This window comes from Aspergillus costaricaensis (assembly GCF_003184835.1).
Source record: "Aspergillus costaricaensis CBS 115574 unplaced genomic scaffold BO79scaffold_43, whole genome shotgun sequence".
NCBI classification, from domain to species: Eukaryota; Fungi; Ascomycota; class Eurotiomycetes; order Eurotiales; family Aspergillaceae; genus Aspergillus; species Aspergillus costaricensis.
Genome location: NW_020291843.1, coordinates 211,629 through 232,856, shown reverse-complemented (window position 1 = coordinate 232,856; position 21,228 = coordinate 211,629). Strand labels below are relative to the sequence as shown.

General features: G+C 51.5%; 5 protein-coding genes across 5 annotated transcripts; 1 reads left to right on the top strand and 4 right to left on the bottom strand.

Moving 5' to 3' along the window:
• Nucleotides 1-25: 25 nt before the first annotated feature.
• On the bottom strand, nucleotides 26-4,044 carry BO79DRAFT_59556 (putative GATA transcription factor (Ams2)). The gene is made up of 4 exons (XM_025689468.1): nucleotides 3,767-4,044; nucleotides 3,540-3,693; nucleotides 1,484-3,471; nucleotides 26-1,432 (listed from the first exon to the last, which is right to left on the bottom strand). The coding sequence occupies exons 1-4, from the start codon at nucleotides 3,804-3,806 to the stop codon at nucleotides 99-101; spliced, it is 3,516 nt and encodes a 1,171-aa protein (XP_025535085.1). The 5' UTR covers nucleotides 3,807-4,044; the 3' UTR covers nucleotides 26-98.
• Nucleotides 4,045-4,643: 599 nt separating this feature from the next.
• On the top strand, nucleotides 4,644-5,409 carry BO79DRAFT_158888 (mRNA splicing protein SMD2; the record flags this gene model as incomplete). Its single annotated transcript, XM_025678926.1, has 4 exons — nucleotides 4,644-4,666; nucleotides 4,788-4,820; nucleotides 5,060-5,308; nucleotides 5,367-5,409. The coding sequence occupies 4 exons, from the start codon at nucleotides 4,644-4,646 to the stop codon at nucleotides 5,407-5,409; spliced, it is 348 nt and encodes a 115-aa protein (XP_025535084.1).
• Nucleotides 5,410-6,302: 893 nt separating this feature from the next.
• BO79DRAFT_158872 (putative dihydroxyacetone kinase (DakA)) lies at nucleotides 6,303-8,260 on the bottom strand (the record flags this gene model as incomplete). The annotated part of the gene is made up of 3 exons (XM_025678924.1): nucleotides 6,303-6,931; nucleotides 6,999-7,624; nucleotides 7,683-8,260. 3 exons carry the CDS (start codon nucleotides 8,258-8,260, stop codon nucleotides 6,303-6,305), a joined length of 1,833 nt encoding a protein of 610 aa, XP_025535083.1.
• Nucleotides 8,261-8,889: 629 nt separating this feature from the next.
• On the bottom strand, nucleotides 8,890-9,974 carry BO79DRAFT_221892 (uncharacterized protein; the record flags this gene model as incomplete). The annotated part of the gene is made up of 5 exons (XM_025683538.1): nucleotides 8,890-9,186; nucleotides 9,323-9,370; nucleotides 9,529-9,742; nucleotides 9,787-9,789; nucleotides 9,868-9,974. The coding sequence occupies 5 exons, from the start codon at nucleotides 9,972-9,974 to the stop codon at nucleotides 8,890-8,892; spliced, it is 669 nt and encodes a 222-aa protein (XP_025535082.1).
• Nucleotides 9,975-12,219: 2,245 nt separating this feature from the next.
• BO79DRAFT_181554 (cullin-4B) lies at nucleotides 12,220-21,098 on the bottom strand. Its single transcript, XM_025680160.1, has 9 exons — nucleotides 20,910-21,098; nucleotides 16,491-20,834; nucleotides 16,273-16,428; nucleotides 15,947-16,218; nucleotides 14,497-15,234; nucleotides 13,360-14,440; nucleotides 12,879-13,301; nucleotides 12,447-12,807; nucleotides 12,220-12,384 (listed from the first exon to the last, which is right to left on the bottom strand). Exons 1-9 carry the CDS (start codon nucleotides 21,091-21,093, stop codon nucleotides 12,324-12,326), a joined length of 7,620 nt encoding a protein of 2,539 aa, XP_025535081.1. The 5' UTR covers nucleotides 21,094-21,098; the 3' UTR covers nucleotides 12,220-12,323.
• Between the last annotated feature and the right edge of the window lie 130 nt (nucleotides 21,099-21,228).

Sequence of the window (21,228 nt, the reverse complement as noted above, 5' to 3'; positions counted from 1 at the left end):
CCATTGCCTATCCATCCAACGCCATCGCTAGAATAAAAACACAGGTAAAGAAATATCAAGTGAAAGTCGGCATCGTCATAACACAAAAAGGAGACTCATTAAGCATCATTGGTAGTCTGGGGTTCCTTGTCCTTGGCTGCTTCTTCGGACGCCTTCTCTTTCACGCCCAGGGCCAAGCTGTCGGCGTTAAGTGCGTCGGAACTGAAGAAGCCAGAGTCCAGGACGTTGTTGTCAACGTAGTTGAAAATATCGAATTGGGGGTTCTTTTGGAGGTCCGGATCAGACAGCAGCGCATTGATGAGATCCTGAGAGTCTTCACCAGCTGGCTCGCCGTCAGTACCCGTGGGAGACACATAGTCCGAAGGGATCCAGTCGGGCCAATTGCCCTTGTTCGCATCGAGTGCGAAAAGCGCGTCAGCATTGGCAGAAGGTGCGTCCGAGAAGATATCCACAATCATGTTGTCTATCCCGCTAAACGCGTCCGTGCTGAAGGCATCATCTGCCAAAGCGGGAAGCCCAAGGCCCTGCGTGCGTGACTGCTTGGGCGTTTTGCTGTGGCGCGACGCCGGCCCCGGGCTGCTCTGGATCCGCTGAAGTCTTTGCGCGGTGACCCTGGTGGGCGTCGCATCGCTGCCGAGTCCCTTCCGGGTCCGCGAAGGCGACTCGCCGGGAAGGGAGTGCCGCTTCTCGCCCAGAACGCTGGCGCGGGGGTTGCGACGCCGAGGAGTGGGGCTGGTGGGCAGGTCAAAGTCAAACTCGGGACTCTCGAAGAGGTCGTCCAGGTCAGCAGAAGTCTGATTTTCCTTGTCGTCAGATCGCTTGTCCGATCCGCTATTGACACGAGGGCTCCGCCGGGGGCTGTTCAAGGTGGAGTCACCTAAAGCTCGCAAAGGCCCGCCCTCGTTGTGCGAATTAGGAAAAAGCACTCTTCTCACAGACTTAGGAGTAAGAGCATTCTCACCCGCAGCAGAAGCATTGCGGTGCTCAAGATTTCTAGCTGGACTGGACTGGATCGCTGCTCGGAGGGCTTCCACCGGATCATTCTCGTGCCAACGGCTTCCCGCAGTATCGGTCGATTTGCGCGGTTCCAGGCTGTTTGCGCGGCGTCGCTTGGCTGGGAGCTCCTGGACATCATCATTGTCCTGCACACTGCTCGGCTCGTTCTCGTTGTTTTCATTGTTCTCGTTATCACCGCGGGGAGTAGTGCCATCGTCCACTGGAGGTGAGGATGCATCAGATACGCCGGGCGAAGAGGCATCGGGCTTTCCGGCTTCAGCTCTGACGCGGTTCCTCGCCGATGGAGGGTTACCGGACAGCGGACCGCCGCCCTTGCGGTTCCTGGGAGGGCGCTTCCTCTTGTTGTTGCCGGACTTGTTGTTCCACTTGTTTTCTGGACGCATGCACTTGAACTTATGAAGCCAAAGACCACAGGCTAGAATATCATTAGTGACTGAAAGAATGAACTGACTGGAGGGTTACTTACGATTGCAGAGTAGGACTTGAACAAAGTCCTTATCAGTATCCACTAGGCTCTTCTTGTAGATCTTGAATTTGGTGACCTTTTCTTGATCATCGCGATCCACGGCTTGCCAGAACAACATAGCAGAATCTTTGACGAGATCAATGGCCTCTTCTTCGGTACCATCGATCTCCTTGGACCATGCCCTACGCCAGGTAGGGGTTTCAATCGAGCCGCAGTTTTCACAGTAAGGAGGAGCCTGTCCGTCCCGAATGCACTGGGCAAGACGTGCTTGAACCTGCCGCACTCGTCTCGCACCAGCGCCACTGCGAACCTTGCCGTCCTCAGTAGGGGGTGGAGGGGCGGGTGTTTCCGCGACTGAAAAATCACTCATTGGACCATTCCACGATTGCGTGTTGGGCACATGCACATGGGTAGGCATTACCGGATCACTCGCCGGGATAGCACTCATCAGCTGCTCGAGTTCGCTTTGCGACATGGGAGCGGGCGCGAGAGGCTTGGGAGTTTGTCTGATACCGGCACGAGACGATGGCCGCGACCCCGCAGCACTAGCTGGGGCACGAGGAATCGCAGATACCTTGTCCTTAGCAGTTTGATCCGGCAGGGCATCGCTGGCGGGATAAGTATCATGGTTCATGGGCCCAACAGGTGAGCTCGCTGGCACAGCAGGACGCACACTTCGTTTGCCTCGAGTTGCATCATTGGATCTCGTGCAGTCCTCCAGCGGCGTACCAATATCCTCATCCAGGAGATCGTCCATGCCCCCGCTCATGAAGCCTGAATCCGGGTCAGTGGCCATAGGCGGGAGAACTGGGCTGGAGCGGTTCGGAAAGCCGCAGTCGAGAACGGGAGGCGAAGACGGCATATTGAATGAAGGCTCGAAGATGCCTTGGTAGCGAGACTCCTCCGGCGACTGGGTGTTGTGGTCACCTGGGTGATCATCGGCCGCAGTGTATGGTGATGTGTACTGAGGAGTGCTCTGCATTGACGACTCACGCAAGAGGCTGGGCCGGGGGCGTGCTCGGCGAGGCAGTTCATTCGCATGAGAAATCGGAGTTGGCGGGCGAACAGGCTCCTCATTTGAGCTCTGAGCAGCAGCGATTGAAGGATTGACGGGGGTAGGGCGATGGATACGCACGGACGCCGCAGTGCTTGCGGCCACACGAAGGGAGCTGGGTTGCCTTTCAATATTCAAGTCTGACTTGCCGGGCCAATCCGCACGATACAATTTGGCTCTTTTCCGAGGTTGCTGTTCCGATGATTCATCACCACTACCGTAGCCGGACTGCATGGATCCTCTGCGGCTGGCATATCTCGCATGCATTGGGAGATCAGACTCGCGCATAGAAGCACTAGATGTCGGTCGAATAAGTTCGCTGTGAGATCTTTCCTGGATTTGGTCGTGCTGCTGCGCGGATGGCTGGAAGCCAGGGGTGGACATCCGGCTTCCATGACCAAGCACAGACTGTGAGGGCGACACCGAGCGGACAGACCCATTGGCGGCAATCGAGGGAAGCTCCCTTGGCGTTGAGCCTTCACTCAGTAGGCGATGGAACCGCTCAATTCCGGCATGGTCCACAGGCGATGCCGTCCGGTCGGGCAGTTGAGGACGATGGGCCAGCAGACCGGGGTTTTGGCGAAGAAAATTCGTCCAGGCCTGTGCGTCAAAGTCGTGGGGAATGACATTGCTCAGTTCGCGATATCTCTGCATGCTGTCCAGGTACTCGCTCTGCATGACTGTGGGAACAGGAACTAATCGCAATTTGACCTCCAATGTTTCCTGTGCACCTTTCGAAAATAACCCTAGAACATTCTTGCAGACACGACCGGTGACCATAGTTTCCGACTGATGTGCTGGTGCATCGGGAGTCGGGGAAGACGAAGCTAACACCCATGATAACATCCCTTGTCCGACGAGGGGCGTCTCATATTCGGAGTAGTCGTAGGCGTACACCGTGTAATCCTGTCCAAGTTTGGCAACTAGTTCCGGACTGTCACATGAAACCATTGTAATAAGTATCCACGTAGTGTCGGTTGACCCTATGGCGAAAGCACTCACCTTGCCGAAACAATGGCTTGAATGCAGGTCTTCAATTCGATGACCCCAATTTGGGTCTTCTCATCGAGGGCAGCAGTCTGGATGTCGAGAAGATGGGGCCATCGGGCCAGACAATTTGTCTTGTTGGCATCGTCGAATGTGTAGAGCACCTTCACTGCAAGTTTCGGAGCCACACAATTAGTATCGAACAAACTTGACACCACGAAAGAAAAAAAAAAATTACTCACGCCTCATAGGCCGGACGGAAATCCCGTCCTGAGAGTCCATGCCACCAGATGAAGGAAATCAACCATATGCTGGACCACAAAATCAGAGTGTAGTGTGAGAGAGCTGTAAGGTTCCGGAGAGAGAGAAGAGGGTTGCAGCCGGGTTGCTCGGAAGGTATTTCGAAAAGGGAGTGTCGAAGGTGTAACCCGAACAACAGGGTTCAAGAGATCGACCGTTGAAAACGAAGCAAGGTAGGATTGTAATAATATCGTTGGATATGCGTCTAGCGTTATCGACCACTCAGAAAGGCCCAATTGGCGGGAGTGTCAGCCAGGGGAATGCCGAGGCGTGGATGTACTATGCAACGGAGGTCGCGGGGAAAGAGCCTGTGGAATGCCAACGCGGGACACGGAGCAACGAAAGGAGGAGAGGGTGCGGTGAGAAACCTGAGGCATGGGAGAGAGGAGGATATTTAGAAGAGAAAAAAAGGAGGAGAGAGAGATTAAACCAATGTGAGGCACTGGAGGTTGCTCCCTTTAACCGCAGGCCGAGGAGTTGGGGGGAAGAGGGAGAAAGGAGGAGGGACAGAGGTGAGGGTGGAAGGAGAGAAAAAGCGCAGACGCCTTGCATTTGAAGAAGTGATGAAGCTTGGACGAGAGCGCATCCGAGCGTGTCGGACGCGACGTGACGCCCAGCCAATCGCGCGCTCGGCTATTCCCGCCGCTCAAACACGGCAAACACGCGTGGCACGTGACAGCACCCGCGCCAAGCCAGGCTTCCAGAACAGAAGCTGCGGATTGAGATGCTCTCAAGTCGTCCCCGATCAAGTTCAAGCCTGACCTTGCTGTCCTCCTCTGCACCGGCACCTCCCACCTCATATTTATACTCGCGCCCACCATGTCGACCGATCCCAAGATCCAGTAATTACCCCTCTTTTCCTACCCTCCTTTACATCCCGATGAGTCATTAGCTCTTGTCATGGTGTAATCCGCTTCTCAACCTGCCGGACCTCATTGCTAACCTTGTCTTGCAATTCAATAGGGACCTGCTCAACAAGCCTAAGAGCGAGCTCACGTACGTTATCGAACCCCTCCTCTTCTTTCCGGCTTTTATCAAAGCTTCCTATTCCCGTGTTCCTATCACATGATGCCCGATCCTTTGCACATCTATCATTCCAACTACCCATGCCCATCACACCCACGATATCCGGATAGTGTCCCGCGCGCCTAATTCTCATCGCGCCACACCATATCTATCTATCTATCTACCCACCCATCATCGCCATCCATGCGCTAACCTATCCCCTCATCCAGTGAATACGAGGTTTCCCTCGTTGAGGAACATGAGCTCACTGCCGGTCCTTTGTCTCTTCTCCAAACCGCTACGCGCACACACACCCAGGTCCTGATCTCCTGCCGGAACAACCGCAAGCTCCTCGCCCGTGTCAAGGCCTTTGACCGCCACTGCAACATGGTCCTGGAGAACGTCAAGGAGATGTGGACCGAAAAGCCCAAGGGTGGTAACGGCAAGGGTGTCAACAAGGACCGCTTCATCAGCAAGATGTAAGCAATCACCATTGCTCCCCACCAGAAACCATCCTAACCCAACCTCTTATCACAGGTTCCTCCGTGGTGACTCCGTCATCCTCGTCCTGCTCAGCTGAACACTGTTCACGTGACGCGCTCAATTCCCTTCTCGAACGGTCCTGGGCCGGTCCGGGCTTGGCTTCTCTCTCTGATCGAGCTGAAATCCGACGGAGACGAAATTCTAGTTGACACAGACGAATGAACGATACCCTTTTAGTCGTGCGATACTTACGGAATTGGACGGGATGTTAGATTACATCATCACGTACAATCTGCCTCCCCGCCCATTTAATCCAGCCCTCTCCGGACCTTGGCTCTCTTATTCTCCTTCTCGTTTCATATATTGCTATTTTTTCCGATCTCAAATTTCACCGTTTCTTCTCTCTGATTTACGGCGGGGGCAGACTTGGCGTTCTCCGGACTCTTTTGTTTTTTAAAAGCTAGAAAAAGGAATCTGAAGTGGAGTATCTCGGCTTGATGAAAAGTAGGAGGGGCATTTATTCGAGAGGGCTCAATAGTTCTAGCCAGCATTATGAAATGTATCTGACTTGGTTGGGTATACTCAGACTGTTAATACTCAGATAAACTATAAAACAATGTACGAGTACACCATTATCGCATCCACGCAATCAATTATCAATTTCAAAATAAGGCAGACCATTGCATGAAGTTGCTACCTCCCTACTTGATCTGATATTGCCATATTCATATGAAAGTACGAGAAAAATGAATCCAACCATGATCTTATCCATTTAATACTGAAAACTAAACAGTAAATACAAAGAAGTAGACATGCAAAAAACACGGCCAATTTATCATCATATTCATCATCATGAAATTATATTAAGATAAGAAAAAGTCCAAGAAATATCCCATAATATCCTCATCAACGGATGCAGATTATATATTTAACATGGTCCCGAAGAAAAGAAAAGAATGCAAGTGACACTTTTTTCTCTCTCTAGCTTCCTTACAACGCCTCAGACAGACCGTTGAGGAAGACGCTGAGTCCGTAAGCGCCGGGGTCGGGGATCTTGCCCACCCATTCGTCTTCACCACCGACGTAGACGGACCGTCCCAGGCTGGCCTTCATGTTCTTGGTGGAGTCGGTGCCTTCCTGTGCTGCTTTGGCGGCGACGTGCACGTCCTTGGCCTTTTGGAGCTGCGTGCAGAAGGGGACAAGGGCGTCCAGGAGGGTACGGTCACCGGGCTGGGCGGGGGTGTATCGGGAGAGTGCGGTGAGGGAGTAGGAGAGTGCAGCAGCCCAGACATCCACCGTGGCGGGGGTGGTGGTGCCTCGGTCTTGCTCGCGGAGACCGTGAGCCAGGGCGTTCAGGAAGATGGCGTAGATGGCTCCGGAGGTTCCGTCCATGACGTTCTCGACGATGCTGACGATGCGGTTCACCGCGTTCACGACGTCGTCGGTGAGCGGGGACGAGGGGTCTTCGATGAGCTTAAGGACGGCCTCGGCACCACGCTTCAAGCCCACACCGCAGTCTCCGTCGCCGACGATGGTGTCGAAGCGGGTGACTTCAGGCTCAGCAGCAATGACACGCTTGAGTGCACTGCCCAGAACCTTCTTGAGGGAATCAACATCCACTATGATCTATGTTAGCTAAATCCAGAGAGGACAGGCCGCGATAATCGACCGGATAGGGGTACTGACGCTTGACGTTGCTGGGCTGATCCTCGGGCAACTTGGTCCTCTTCAGCTCAACAGGAGCATCGGAGCGGTGCTCCCAGGTCTCAGGACGGATGGGAGCAGACCAGCCAACCGCCTCAGCGGGGGCATCAAGGAGTTCAAGGAAGGACTTGCCCTCGCCCAGTCCAGTGTCCACGAGCTTCATCAGGGAGATGCTGAAGCCCAGGCCGTTCAGACTGGTGAGGAAGGTACCCTGGATCACCCGAATGGGCCGAACGTTGTAGTCTCTGTTCAACTGACGGTACACCTCATCGGTGATACCCGACAGTTCGAGAGCGCTCACACCACCCAAGTTGTTGATCAGCAGCACAAACTCATCATCGGGCTTGCGAGTGATCCAGGCGCGGTCGGGATCGTTGTGGTCCAAGAGCTGAAGGAGCATGGTCGCGACCAGTTCGGTCAGCTCGAACTTCTCCCGGTGAGATCCTGGCTCATTGTGGATGCCCATTCCGACCTCGACCTCACCATCGGGGATGGTCTCCGTTGGTGGGGCTCTGCCAGGGACGTGGACATGCTCCAGGGAAGAGCCAACTGAGACGAGGTTCTTGTTTGCCAACTGAGCGGTGCGGTAAACATCCTCAAGAGATCCACTGATGCAGTCGGTCGTCTTAGTTTACGCTTCTCACACTTCGAAAGGATCCAACTTACCCAGCTTCGGCCAGCGCGCTGACGATCTTCAAGACGAGGATACCACCACTAATACCGCGACGGCCGACCTTGCCGCCCTTCTTCTTACCGACACCAACATCGTCGTTGATGGCGAAGAATTCGGTCTTGATACCCGCGGCGCGGGCCTTCTCCGTAGCCATACCGAAGTTGAGGACATCGCCGGTGTAGTTCATGGGGATGATGAGGACACCCTTCTCGTTGTCGACGCAGTCCATGACAGCCTTGCGAATTTGCTCTGCGGAGGGAGAAGCGAAAATGGTACCGGCGGCCGAGGCATCTAGGAAGCCCTTGCCAACATAGCCGGCAAAGGCGGGCTCATGGCCGGAGCCACCTCCAGAGACAATCGCGACCTTGGACTTCGTCGTATCCGGACGACGGAAAATGATTTTGTTTTCAGGGTCATAGGCAAGAGAAGGGTTTGTGAGAGTCAGGGAGTTCAGAGCGGTCTGGACCAGATGGGTAGGGTCCGAGAAGAAGTGCTTGGCTGATGGCCGCGTTAGCGTATGTATCGGACAGTGTCTGATCCAGTGAAATTTGTGGAGAAGATCTGACTTCATGCCGGCTGTGGAAACCGGATCTGGGATTGCATGGTCTGACGCAGAGGGGCATAAATCCTGGGGCAAAGGAATAATAGGGAAAAACAGGTAAAAGAGAGGCTCTTTGGAAAAGAGGTGTGTGTGTGGAACATACTTTGCATGATGGAGGGAGATCTAAAGGGTTGATCGCAACAAAAAACTGGGGAATTGGTGGTGTATGACGTTTGGCGGGCGCGTAGGAACACGATCCGGCTCGAAAGTGGGGTTCAAGGAAGTACGGGTACAAGCGCAATGAATTCAGCACTTGAGATCGTGGGCTAGTCGACTTTCCAGAAAGGCGACTGCTTCAACTCTTTATATATGCTTTCTCGCTAGAGCTTCGGTTTTATTTTCTTGAATGACCTTGGCTTGTCAGTTTCCCTTCTCACACGCTTCGGGAACATTCGCAGCAAGCGTACCAAAGCAGATAATGGCAATTTCTGGGGATGGCGCGTTGGCTCGGAATAGAGTCCGGATAAGGCGGGGAAAAAGTGGAGAAATCGGATTCGCCTGTTTGAGCGGCAGCTGTCAGTCCACTGATTTTCGTGCATCGAGAAAACTGGAGAATGGCATGGAAAGAAGGGATTATCATTTGCCAGTCGCACTCACGGTCACTTGTCAGGTGGGGGATCGGTCGATTGGCGGATATCCTCAAGTCTTTGGGGATGACCTTGTAGATCTCGGATAAAGGTTTGGTAAGCGGATTGAGAAGGATAGAGGAAAGTCTGATTGGAATGGAGGATGGAGAGCAAGCCGGGAAGGGTCAATTGCTTGAGGGAGAAGAAGAAGGTTCTATGAGGAGTATAGAGAAAGCGATGAGGAGAGCCAGAATCCGAGTGCGAGAGCTGGAGATAAATAGGACGAAGGGCCGGACACGGAGTATCGTGGACGTGTTGGGGGAAGTAGTACTTCAGGATGTCGTAAGTCGAGTCGGTGACTAGTAGAGCAACTTGATTGATCCATTTTCCAACCGATTCTCCAAATTAAAAAAAATCCAATATTATTATGATTATTATTATTATTATTTTTTTTTTTGCTGCTCACATGAACAATCTCTGATTTTCGCATGACCGACCCATCGACCATGCGGTTCTGGATAAGGAAATCCAGAGTCGTTAGTTTCCAAGCTCGAGCTTGTAATCGACTCCACGCCCCCAGCCAGTTACGGTCTAGCGCTGTACCCCATGGGTCTGGAACCCGCCAAAATTACCCGCCGTGACTGGTGTCACTTTCCGGATGCTTCGGCTTACTATCTGTGGGAATTCCGCTTCGCCTGCCTTATTCTCGTGGATAATTATCCCTTGACGGCCTGAATCTTTATCGGTACGGCTTCGGCCTGCTAAACCACTATCTACCTGACCAGGGTTGAGTTGGCTGCCTCTTCGTTCCAATGGTTCTGAGATCGACTGAGCCCGTGGGATGAACAGCGCTGTTCGCGGATGAGAACACGATAATCGAATTGTCCTGTATCAATTTTGCAGAAGATTTGCCAACAGAGACATACATACATACTTAGGTACATACAGTAGGTACTAGTCCTAGATGCATTGAGTCGAGAATGAGATCGTCAATCTACTACTTAGTAATACCAACAGATAGAGTCGACTCCGTGCGCACGCAGGGCAGTAGTATTGGGGGAAGGGGGCGCAATGAAGGCGATGTCACGGGTGCGTAACCCTTCCTTTTCCGGATACATTGATTGCCGCTGAGACGCGCAAGGATGTTCGAGAACCTGCAGCTTACTGGAGACACAACAATATTCTACACAAGTAACCCCACTAATACAAAGTACCGTGTGCAAAATAGACTAATTCTTCTAAAACTGGCCCTACTGAGTGGCGGAGGAATACTAATAATGGCAATTCTTGATTTGTAGGCATTGACTACCTGGTATGCTTAAGTACGCCACAAACATGGCAACAAAAGCATGCCTTGCTTGATGGCGAAGAGGGGGTATGGGTATGCTTGATTCCGTGAAGATAAGTGATATCGGATTGGATGACTGGTAGACTCTAGTGGTACCACTCACTGTAGACATCAGGTAGATAGTATTGACCATGACCCACTCAACTCAATCAGGTACCCTGGGCATGAATATTATCCGCCTGTAAAGTTTGAGAGTTATTACATGAGTCCAGCCCCCATCTCATTCATAAGCTTGATAAAACTGTTGTTGCATATCAAAGCCCATGGGAATATAATTCCTGACCACCGCATACATGCATGCATATGATCTATGCTTGCTTTCTGCTGCCGTGCCCGCAGCTTAGGCATCCGTCGCGGCATGTTCTGTTGCTGGCAAACCGCTGCAGAAAGTCAGGCATCCACAATGTAGTTGTCGTCGTCGTAGTAGTAGTACATTACGTGCTCTGTAGTACGTAGTCACTTTCAATTTTTGGGCAAAAGATAAACCAACTGGTCAGGTATGTATGGAGTACGAGCAACATTTCTCAACAAATGATGTGCAAGGCAAATAATATTGGAAAGTTGACCATCCTCACCCGAGCCGCATGGGGGTTGCGCAACGGGATCGTCAGAGAACCAAATCCCAACAGATGAGTAAGTGGAAAAAAACGATCATGGGACCTTCAGAAAATGAACACAAAAAAAGAAACATGAAGGAAGGGGTTGGAGATTGTGCAAGCCACGACTTCTCCGCTGTCAGATCTTTAGTATGAAACAGCAATCCTTACTCCATCGGGAGGAAACCGGGATGTTGATACGTGGAAGAAATAGAAAAAGAAAAAAAGGGAAGGGTTTCTCCGATTATCTACGGTAAAGACAGACTAAGAATGACTATAGTTCATTTTGCAAAGTCGCCGGGTCATGGATGGGGCGATGATGGATCGGCCGCGTCCCTGAAGGAGAGGAAAAGCTCAGACATCCACGTGAGCGGATGGAAAGTTCCCAGGATTTTCCCCCCTAACTTTACTATGGGGGGAGTTGCTATGGAGTACTCCATAGATAGTAAGCCGGATGGATCCCCCCGAAAGCTCTAGACCGTTTCGTCCCCTTCCCGATTCGGCTCGAGTAGTCATCGATGGGCTGCACCTTCCACGGGCTGACACTTCCATTCCATTGCCTTTTTCGGCCTTCCCTCACATTTCTGGCGCTGCTTTTCTCTGCCGAGAGCCCGACTGCCTGTCTCTCGGGCGAGAGAAGAACCAAGCAAGCTCATCCATGCTGACGGATTGACTCTTTGGGCTCAAGCTGTAATGAGCATTCAGTCTGAATGAATGCAGCAATTCCGATTCATACCACATACTCACCCCTATGTGGGGTGAAGCTCCAGATGTACCTTGCTGTATCAATTATCCACTACACATTCTAGTCGTTCCAATCCTGCAGCGGGTTAACTAGTAGCCTAGTTTGCTGTTAGTTACTATCTAGCTACTAATTAGGTAGGGACAAGGAAGGTACACGTGAGGCACGTTAGATCCGTCCACTCCTCAACAGTTTCCCCCCCCCCCAAATTCGGTCGGTAGGAATGGGGGGCAATCGTAAAAGGCAACTATACCGAGGGTTCCTATACAACGCACGCAAGTAGAGTTGCAGATTCGCGACACACGACTTTACTATGTACTACTTGACTCTTTCTTCCCGACGGATCCCCATGGAAGCTCTCTCCTTGGGTCCCCAACTAGGCTTGTGAGACCGGCGATGCTCCGCAACCATGCCAGGGATCAATCTGCTGCTAGTCTAGTCTAGTCTACTTCGTACTAGATTTTGCTTGGTAGAGTTGATACCCCATTCTCTTCTCTCCCGACATTCCGGTCACCCCACCTACTACTGCTATGTCGACCGTCGCTGCTAGCAGAAAGCGCCCGAAAAGGCCACGACTACTCCCTGTATCTACACGGCTAGCTAGCTGCGACTGTGCCTAGGAGGGAAGGTCCTTAAGCAGAATGGACACATGACTGTATTAGTGCATTCTTTATCATGCCATTTCGTTCTGACGGTCTCTGAGCTGTCAATCAACACCGTACGAAGTACCACATCGTCGAACCCCAATGCTTTGCACCCAACATAGCACCACTGCAAACTTCTAGGCCACATATTGGTACCGGTTTCCTTCCTCGCGCTCCATGTAGTCTTTCTCAATCAGTCTGCACACGATTGCGTCAGCAATGATATACCTTATGCTGGTGTTAGGATCGGAAGAACTCACTTCTCAATATTCTTCTTGATATCAGCCGGCTCTAACACTCCGCGACTTCGGGTTGCCTTGATGACCTCAGCCACGAGTTCTGCGTGCGTGATCGTCTTGCGACTCTTCATGATTCGCACAATCGCCGCTTGTGTCTCATAATGACGATCGGCAGCCACCCGCTCGTGCGTGGTCTTGTTCTCTTCCTTCGTCTCTTTCAGCTGAATTTGGTTGATCTTAATCCGCATCTTCGGGTCGGTGAATGCCGCGTTGTACGAAAACTCGTCTGTTGTATTCACATCCCGGCCCTTCGGCTTCTTGCTTAGAACACGGTATTTCGCACATGCGAGCGATTGCAGTGTTCGTTTCAATTCTTGATCAGCTATGCATCGATACATGTCAGTAGAGGCCCAACTTGCGTAGGTTTGGGGATAGAGAGGCAGTGCAACTTACATAGCATGGTCGCCTCCTGTATCTGTGAATACCCGAGACTTCCACCCTCCGGAGCATCGTTGAAGAGCAACAGAACGATCGCCTGGAAGGAGCTGACCACCAGTTCCTTGTCTCCCTTGGGAAATCTTGCGCGTAGCTGACAATGTGCCAATTGGTGCTTCCAGTTGAGCTTGCGCCCGTTGTATTTGGTGTTGTAGAACTTTTCGAAATCGTCGACAGCAGTCGCAATTTCTGGCGGTATCCGCACCTGAACATCGGGATATGTTGGCCATGCTGATGCAGAAAGCACGCTGACGTTCAAATCCACCGGTAGACGGTCCCGCCGTTCGCGCTGTATTGAGCTGTATGCCGACATCTCATCGCGCGCAACATCCATATCTTTGAACATCGACTCCAGATTATGCGTGAAGCTTGACCCACATTCTAATTCGCAATATTAGTAACGAGTTGAGGATGAAACATGGACAAGAATTGTACAAACCTGTCTTGAGTCTTGCCAGCATACTCTTTTCCGCATCGTCGCTGGCGCTCCTGCCCATCAGCAACCGACGAGCGAGATCATTCTTGTAGAAGGCCTCGAAAACTGCTTTGCCATGGACAAAACGGAACAGGTCCAAGACCTGATCCAGTTGCCTGTCGATTTCGGCGTCTTCATCGGCAAGTGGCATGTCCTCCGCCTTGCGTGCAGGTGCGAGCTTCCACCCGCCCTTGAGGAGCCGGTCCACGTACTTGGCAATCATCTCTCCAGTCTTGGGGTTGTCAGTACCTCCAGTAGCTTCCGACTTTCTTCCTTTATTGATGAACGTCTCAAAGGCTTCGCGGAGTGTATGGCCCAACTCCTCATTCCGGTGGAAAGAATGAACCCAGATATCGTCAAGTTGCTGCTTGAACTCTAATAGATGAGCCACCATGTCTGCTTCTTTATCCTCGTCGAAGACGATCCCAGAGCCCTCCTCAATGATATAACCACTGAAAGCGGTCTTCAACTTCGCACCGAGGTCCTTCCGTTGCAGGAGTAAGTAAATCCTTTCTAAGGCAACCTTGTTCCCTGCACGCAGTAGGCCTAGTATATCAGGCTGGTTGAGCAGAACATCTTCTTGCTCTGTTACCAAGGCTCGATCCAGGAGCTCTGATAACATCTGCTTGGTGCTCCTATTCAGCGAAAACAGCTCACATCGAGTCACTTCGCGCTCAATCAAACGGTGGCTGTTCTCCGCAAAAGTAGCCAAATACCCTGTTGCTTCTCGCTGGGCCCATGAAGAGAAGTATTTCTTGGATTCCGATATCAATAGTGGTTCAAAGCCAGTCGTATAGATGTCAAGGCCGTGGAAAAGTTCAATTGTATTTCGAAGTAATAACGAGTCTGCCACCACGCTTTGTTCTTCGCCACGGTCAGCCTCAACAAGGTCACAAGCGCCCTGTAGAATCTTCGGCTGTAATACTGCATCGGAAAATATGTGCTGCCGGAATTGAATTAAGCCCATCTCACGTATCATGGGGAATTCTTTGGAATGGAGGAGGAATGACTGGTCGAGGTAGTAGAATATCCAGCGCACGGTAACCTACTATAGAGTCAGTATCTCCTCAGAATCCAACTATATCCGGAGGTTATCCATACCAGCTTTGACTGCCACTGCGACCATGCTTCAACAACCGCCCGCAATGTATCGACGTTGCTCCCATCTGCAGCCTTTGCCACCAATTTATCGCGTAATTTTCCAGACACATGTTCTCGACACCGATCTTGGAGCCGTTTGGCTAAAACTGCAGCTCGACCTTGGCGACATACATTTTCGGCACCCTTGTAAAGCTCCTCGAGCGATATCTCAGGCTTTCCACCGCCAAAGATCGCTGACAGTGCTGCATCAAGTTGGCCCCATATCTTCTCGAAGTATGATTCCTGGTTTAACCGTGATCCTGTGCGGAGATTCTTCACAACCAACCGCTTTGCTCCAGTGTGGGGAGTGAAATTGTTTTGGCGCGACGTTGCGTTGAAGGTGCGAGGTTTGGTGGTAGTATTAGGAAGATCGGCCCCGCTCGCACTCTGTCCCATCGGCGCGCCAGGCCTGGACTCTGCATTTGCGAAATTGTACATCCTGTCGGAAGCGCTGCGATCTCGCGAGTAAGCCGAAGGGACAGAGTTCGATGAGGGTGGCGATAGTCGTAGACGCTTGCTCGTCGGGGACGTCTGTTGGTGATGACCTCTGGCGGGGGTCGTATGGTTCCGAGAGAGGAATTCCGAAATGTTCGCTTGCTGCTGCTGGGGTTGTTGCAATGCCTCCTCTTGATCAGAGAGCTTCCTCTTACCGATAGACTTGCGCTTACCGCTCCTCTGCTCGGTGGTGCCTCTCGAGTTCTGCTGCATCTACCCGGCTTCGTCCGAGGAGAGGAGGTGAGGTTGAGAGAGAAGCGCTCAGCGTTGGAAGGATCCAAATAGTATGTAGATCCTATTAAACATGGTAAGCTCGTCAACCGTGGAGGGTATATTGGTGACAGCAAGACAGTGACGGTAATAGGGCAGGGTGCGTCGTCAAGGTTGGGTTTGAGCTGGAGCTTGGAAGGGCACGACAAGGTGAGTTGAGCTGGTGGTTGCCCGCGGGCGCCCAAGAAGCCGGAGATAAGATAATACGTCCGCCTTTCCGATTTGTCGCATGATTGGACGGGGGTCCCCTTTGGGTTTATTTCCTCTAGTACTAACTAGAGTAATAATACCTTACTGAGTACATGCACAGCGGGCTAGTATTACAGATGAAATCATGTGAATGCGCTTGTTACAAACGTGCGATCATTAAAAGCGCTCCAAAATCACATATGCTGCTTCGCCACAAAGGGTTTTGTGGGCTGAATAGCAAAGATCATCCAAGTCTTTGACTAAACACACTTCAATATACATCGTTCCCACCAGTTTACTCCATGCCCTGTGCTCCCCCCCTATATCCCCCTCTAGCTGAAAACAAATCTCACGTAAAGAACTTCATTCCCGTCTGCTCTTTTACTTCCTGATCTTCGAACTGCAAAGCTTAAGTTAGCATGCGTGATGTAATAAATAAAAGGCTGACTAAGCATACCTCCAGAAAATCCGTGGCCGTGATAAGTGCCAGATATGACTTGGTGAGTTTCCGCAGTGCATCATGGTGATCTGCGGCACCTGCACCTCCAAGCTTGGCAAATCTTTTGAAAATGCCAACCATGCTTTGTCTGTTCTCGGCAAGGAAGATTCGAGTCTGCTCCAGCATCTGCTCGTTGTGCAGCCCTCGCGAGAAAACAGCGGCGACAACAACTCGGAGAACCGAGTCAAGCAGGTCATAGTATTTCCGAAGAGCATCTGGGTTATCGATATCTATTTCTGTTAGGACTATTAATTTAACGTTGGCTTGGGAGTAATTTCACTAACCGATACCGAGATCTGGGTCGGCTGCAAATAGCTGCGAGTCCCGTACTGCCTGGAACAGGCCAGATTTCAGGACATACGTCGCACCATTCTTGGTCTGGCAAAGCTCCTGGAGGAGAGACAAGAGCGACTGGTAGTAGGACAATAGCAAAGGTGTATCTGTATAAAGCGGTCAGACATGCGGTTTTCCCCGTGTATTTTATTCTTTCGCGATTGCTTACCACTGGCCTGAGCGTTTCTCAATTCGATAGGTAGCGACCTGATGGAGTCCAAGAAGAGGCTCAGGTAGTTGGATTGGGAGATAGAATCGGCCAACAGTCCATCCGCTTGCCTATCCAGAGCAGCCAATAAATTCAGAAGCAAAAGGGCAGATACTCGGCATGTCTCCTGGCCAGCATATGCATCATCGCAGACGGCCTCAATCAGGGCATGGCCCGCAGCTTTGATCACTTGCTGGCTCTGGAGCCTCATACTTTGATGCACGGGCTCTGTTGAGATAATACCAGCGACATAGTGTGCGCAGGTGTTGTAAAAGGTCTCCCTGATGCTCACATTTCCGTTTGCTAAGGTCACACCTCTGACGCAGACTTGGAATAATTGATGAAGCTTTTCATCGAGAACGTCGCCACTCCTGCGGGGAATACCAGAACCGGGCTTCGGAGATTCCAGCCTACTAACCAAGGTCTCAGCCAGTCGTGCCAGTTCTAAGCCTTCCGGTAGGTCTTCTTCAATAGCAATTTCTAGCTTGGGGAGGATCAACTGGAGCGAATGCAGGATGAAGGTAGCTCTCCTTCCGCCTTCAATTTCAGAACAAGTGAGCATCGTGGTGATGAGCTGGGTCCAAGACCGTAGAGCCAAATAACGATTGAACGCGATCTGGCTTGCTTGGTTTGTGGACCGTACGAATAATATCAGACTTTCGGACTCGGCCTGGAATAGCTCTTCGTCCTGAGGTCGTAGATGCCCACTCAATGACAATTCTTCCTTCCTAACCTGGACGAGTTCCACTATCTCGTCCAAGTTGTACACAATCGGAGAACTGTCCGTTTCCGGTCGCGCACAGAGGTCAAATTCGAGACCATCAAGGAAATTTAGAGCCGGTGGTTGCAATTGATGTTGAGTATCCAGGTCTGCGAAATCGAACATATCGAAGATGGAAGGATTCACAATGGTCTCCCCAGTCTCCGAAACAGAGTTCCCAAATAGAGTTGATATTATTTCAGCTCGAAGAGTCGGAGACCCGAGCTTTGTAGCCGAGCGAATTTCTGTAGCAGCGTAGTCGAACAAATAGCTTCTGTAGAGAAGGAACTCTGCAAGACCAGCCGTTGACTCAGAGAGCCAGAACTCAGGCGTGCCGATCAGAAATCCATCCCAGGGTGTGTTTGGCCCTATGATCGGCTGACTCGCAAACATACTGAGAAGGAAGCGGCTGCCACGCATCTCGGCGAGTGTGAAGTAGGAAGAAAGTTTAGAAGACCAAAGGTGCTTCAATACTCCAAAGGCCATGCGCTTGACATGCACCAGCCATGGGAGAATATTGCCATCCAGCTCGTCAGGGTAGTTTTGCAAGAATCCGATGACAGCATGGAGCAGAGACATCTTATCAGCGAACAGGCTGTCGGGAGCAATGTCAAGTATGTTACCGATGCTGTTAAACCCAAGGAGCAGGTGAGCTATCGTAGGTCGGTCATTAATCGTGCTGAGACAGCTGTTGAGAAGTGCCAGGAGGCTTTCCCTGATAATATAACCCGGCGACTGTGGGCCAGATTCTATCTCTCTTGACTCGGGTTGCATCTGAGACACAAGAGGACGCGACACACTGTTGAGATCTACCTCAGCACTAAGAACTTCGACGATCTTGTTCGGTGAACGCCACTTAGACAACTCCGGAGACGTGATCTTGTTCAGCTTTCTCGAGCTGGATAGCTTCTCCAGCAACGCCATTGACGTGACGGTGAGTTGCTGGTGCCCGGTGCTGCAGTAAAGACACAACGCAGGGATTATGGACAGGTTGTTGAGTATGCTATCCTCAAAAGCTGACAGCGCAGAGTTCGCCACATTTGTTCTGCTTGTGCCGGTCTGGGCCTTGATTGCCGGCCTCACAATATTGAAATATGTCGATTGAAGGTCGATCATCATGTCCATGACTTCCAAGCTCCGGAGCAAGGACTGGACCAGGACGGAGTCTGATGAGGCCTTTGCAACCTCATTAACATCTTGATGGGCAGTAGCAAAGATAGCTTTGATCACGTCCTCATTGAAAAGCCACTCCGTGACTCGTGCAAAGGGATGAAGACGAATGTAGGTGACGAATGTCGATTGCTTGATAACACTATCAGTGGATATCGTAGGCTGGCTGAGAACGGAGACCAGGCTTTCGTTGAAAGATTGCAGACATGTCACAATAAAGTCCAGGCAGTTGTAAGTCAAGAAGCGAGTCTGCCGTTCGTTCAGGTCCGGGATTTTCCTGGAAAGAGCCTGACCCATGACAAAGTCTATGTAAGGTTCAATGCCTGGCATCCGATAGGACGAACCCAGGCTCTCGGGGAACGGCAAGGAGAGGTGAAAATCAGCTGAATCGAGAGCAGGGGAGATGAGCGAATAAACGAGACGAACGAAGGCATTGGCTTGATCGAAACTCTCGCCAATCCTTTGGAAGGCCTGTTGCTCATGCCACACAAGCGGGTTGGAAACGACCGGGACTTTCCCTAGGTTGGAAGCACTCATAGAACCCCCGGAAATCCACTGGTCGATAGCAAGCCACATTTCGTTCCCATTGTGAGAAGTTCTATCTGTCATCAGGGCCGCAAGTGCTGCAAAGACGTTTGCTCGCAGATGCGTAGGGATGGGCCCACTGCAAAGCGTCAACAGCGTACCGACGACATTAAACGTAGGGTGATGAAGCAGCCAGTCTCGTATCGTAGCACTCTGCTTACTCAGATGCTCTAGCAGCCTCAGGTAGCATGTCAACATAACCGGACTCTCCGGCTCGCTCATATCAGCCGGGTCGAGTTTCCTTGACCGCAAGATTGCCTGCGAGGTAGACGGCTTTTCAGTAACTCTCGTCGCGTACAGTTGAAGCTCGGCGAACATCTGTGACCAGTTCATGGACGTAGATCGTTTGAATTTCGCGGACATGAACTTGTCCTCTTCAGACAAAAACCGATGGGCCGCAGTGGCATTATCCTCGCCTACGGAGATGGAGCACAGTAACTCGCAGAAAGCGCTGACCCTGGGAACAGTTTGCCGTTTCGATGCCCATTGGAGGAAGCCATAAAGGTTACCATCTGGATCAGCCCAGAATTCCTGTGCGGAGTCTGGCCGATGCTCGAACGCGAATGCCATGATCATCAAGAACGACTCAAGATGTGTTCGGGCCTCTACCGGGCCACTATGGAGGCTTGAAGTCAAGCCGTCTCGCAAAGCAGTAAGATGATCCAGTCTTTGCGAATCCTCTTCCGTCTTCAACATTCGCACCGCATCGGGCATGTTCGCTATGCATGCCTCGGCAAAAGCCTCGAAATTCTCCATTAGAAGCACCTTTAAGAAGTCCGAGCAGCTATCAGTTTCAAGTGTTGCCGACGCGCTTTCTTTCAATAATAATGTGACCAGTTCACTACGAGCCGGATCAGCCCATTCTTCATCGTTCACGCCATAGCAGACGGCAAGGATGAGTTCGAGGCCTCCATCATCCAGAGCAGTCATGAACATCTTTGTGCGCTCTTCTGAATCTTTTTCCAAGTCCACACCTTGGAGAGGAGATGCAGGCCCATCGAAATCCCACCCACTGTAGACAGCGAGCCATAGTGCGATGACGGCAGAGTGGAACGTGGGGATCTTCCAAGGCTGAACGTCTTTGGAGGATGTGATCGCTGTATGCAGGCTCCTAGCATCCCTATAGGAACTAGAGCTTTCCGGAGACCCATGCTGGACAAAAGACGCAATTATGCAAGGAAGGTAGTGAATAAGGAGTCCATCGAAACGTTCGAGCTTCCGAAGGTGGTCTAGAAGTAAGCGGAGGTCCTCCGAACTGGTGTAAGGTCCTTTAAATAGGTAGCATAGCACAGCACCGAGGGATTCGTGTTGTTGCTGTAAGCTGCTGCGTTGGTATTCGAGAGCCTCCACAATGTCGTATTCCGCTGACTGACCAACAATGGACGCTTTCTGGGTTTGCTCGTTGAGGAGGACAAGCCAGTTCTCAATGTCTTCCATCGACTTCATGCATTTGCGTGTATATAGTGACGCATTCCGCAAAGGCCCATCCTTTATTTCCACCACGAAAGCCAGCATTTCCTGCATGAGAACCTGTGTCATCTCCCGCTCCACTTCGAAGGACTCCTGGAAAATAAGCCGTAGAGAGTCGAGCAAGAATTGTCGGCGCTCGTGGAATCGCATGATCGCAGCGATGACGGGAGGCCGATCCAAGACGTGAGCATCCTCCTGCGCCGCCATAAACAGCATTGCCGCTTGCAATTCATCGAGATTCAGTGCATCTGCCAGCATTAACGCTCCTTGTTGAAATTCCTCATTGATTGAGTACTCGAGGTCGTCGACGGTAATTTTACCTATATGATATCACATTGCAAGGTCAGCGCATCGATTAAAATTCATAAAATAAAAATTTGGCTCATCAAACTCACCGGAGAGGACTGCCTGGCGACTTGTGTTGTTCTTTGGAGGTTTGTCGAGGAGCTTCTTGAAATCATCGATGTGAGTCTCCAACTCGACTCGAAGACGCTCGATGTTCACAAAGGACGAAGCTGAAAGAGCAGAGAGATCCTGATACAGGCCACGAAGGCCCGTTGCAGCATCTCTTTCCTCCATGCTTGAAAGGTGTGCGCGCGAACTGCGAGGAGCACCGGCAAGTCGGAAGATCTGATGTGTTTGTCCCGGCCAAAAAAGGTCGGAGGACGCGATCAAACTTCCGGCGGTCTGAAGGCGGGCGGCGGAGCTTTCAGC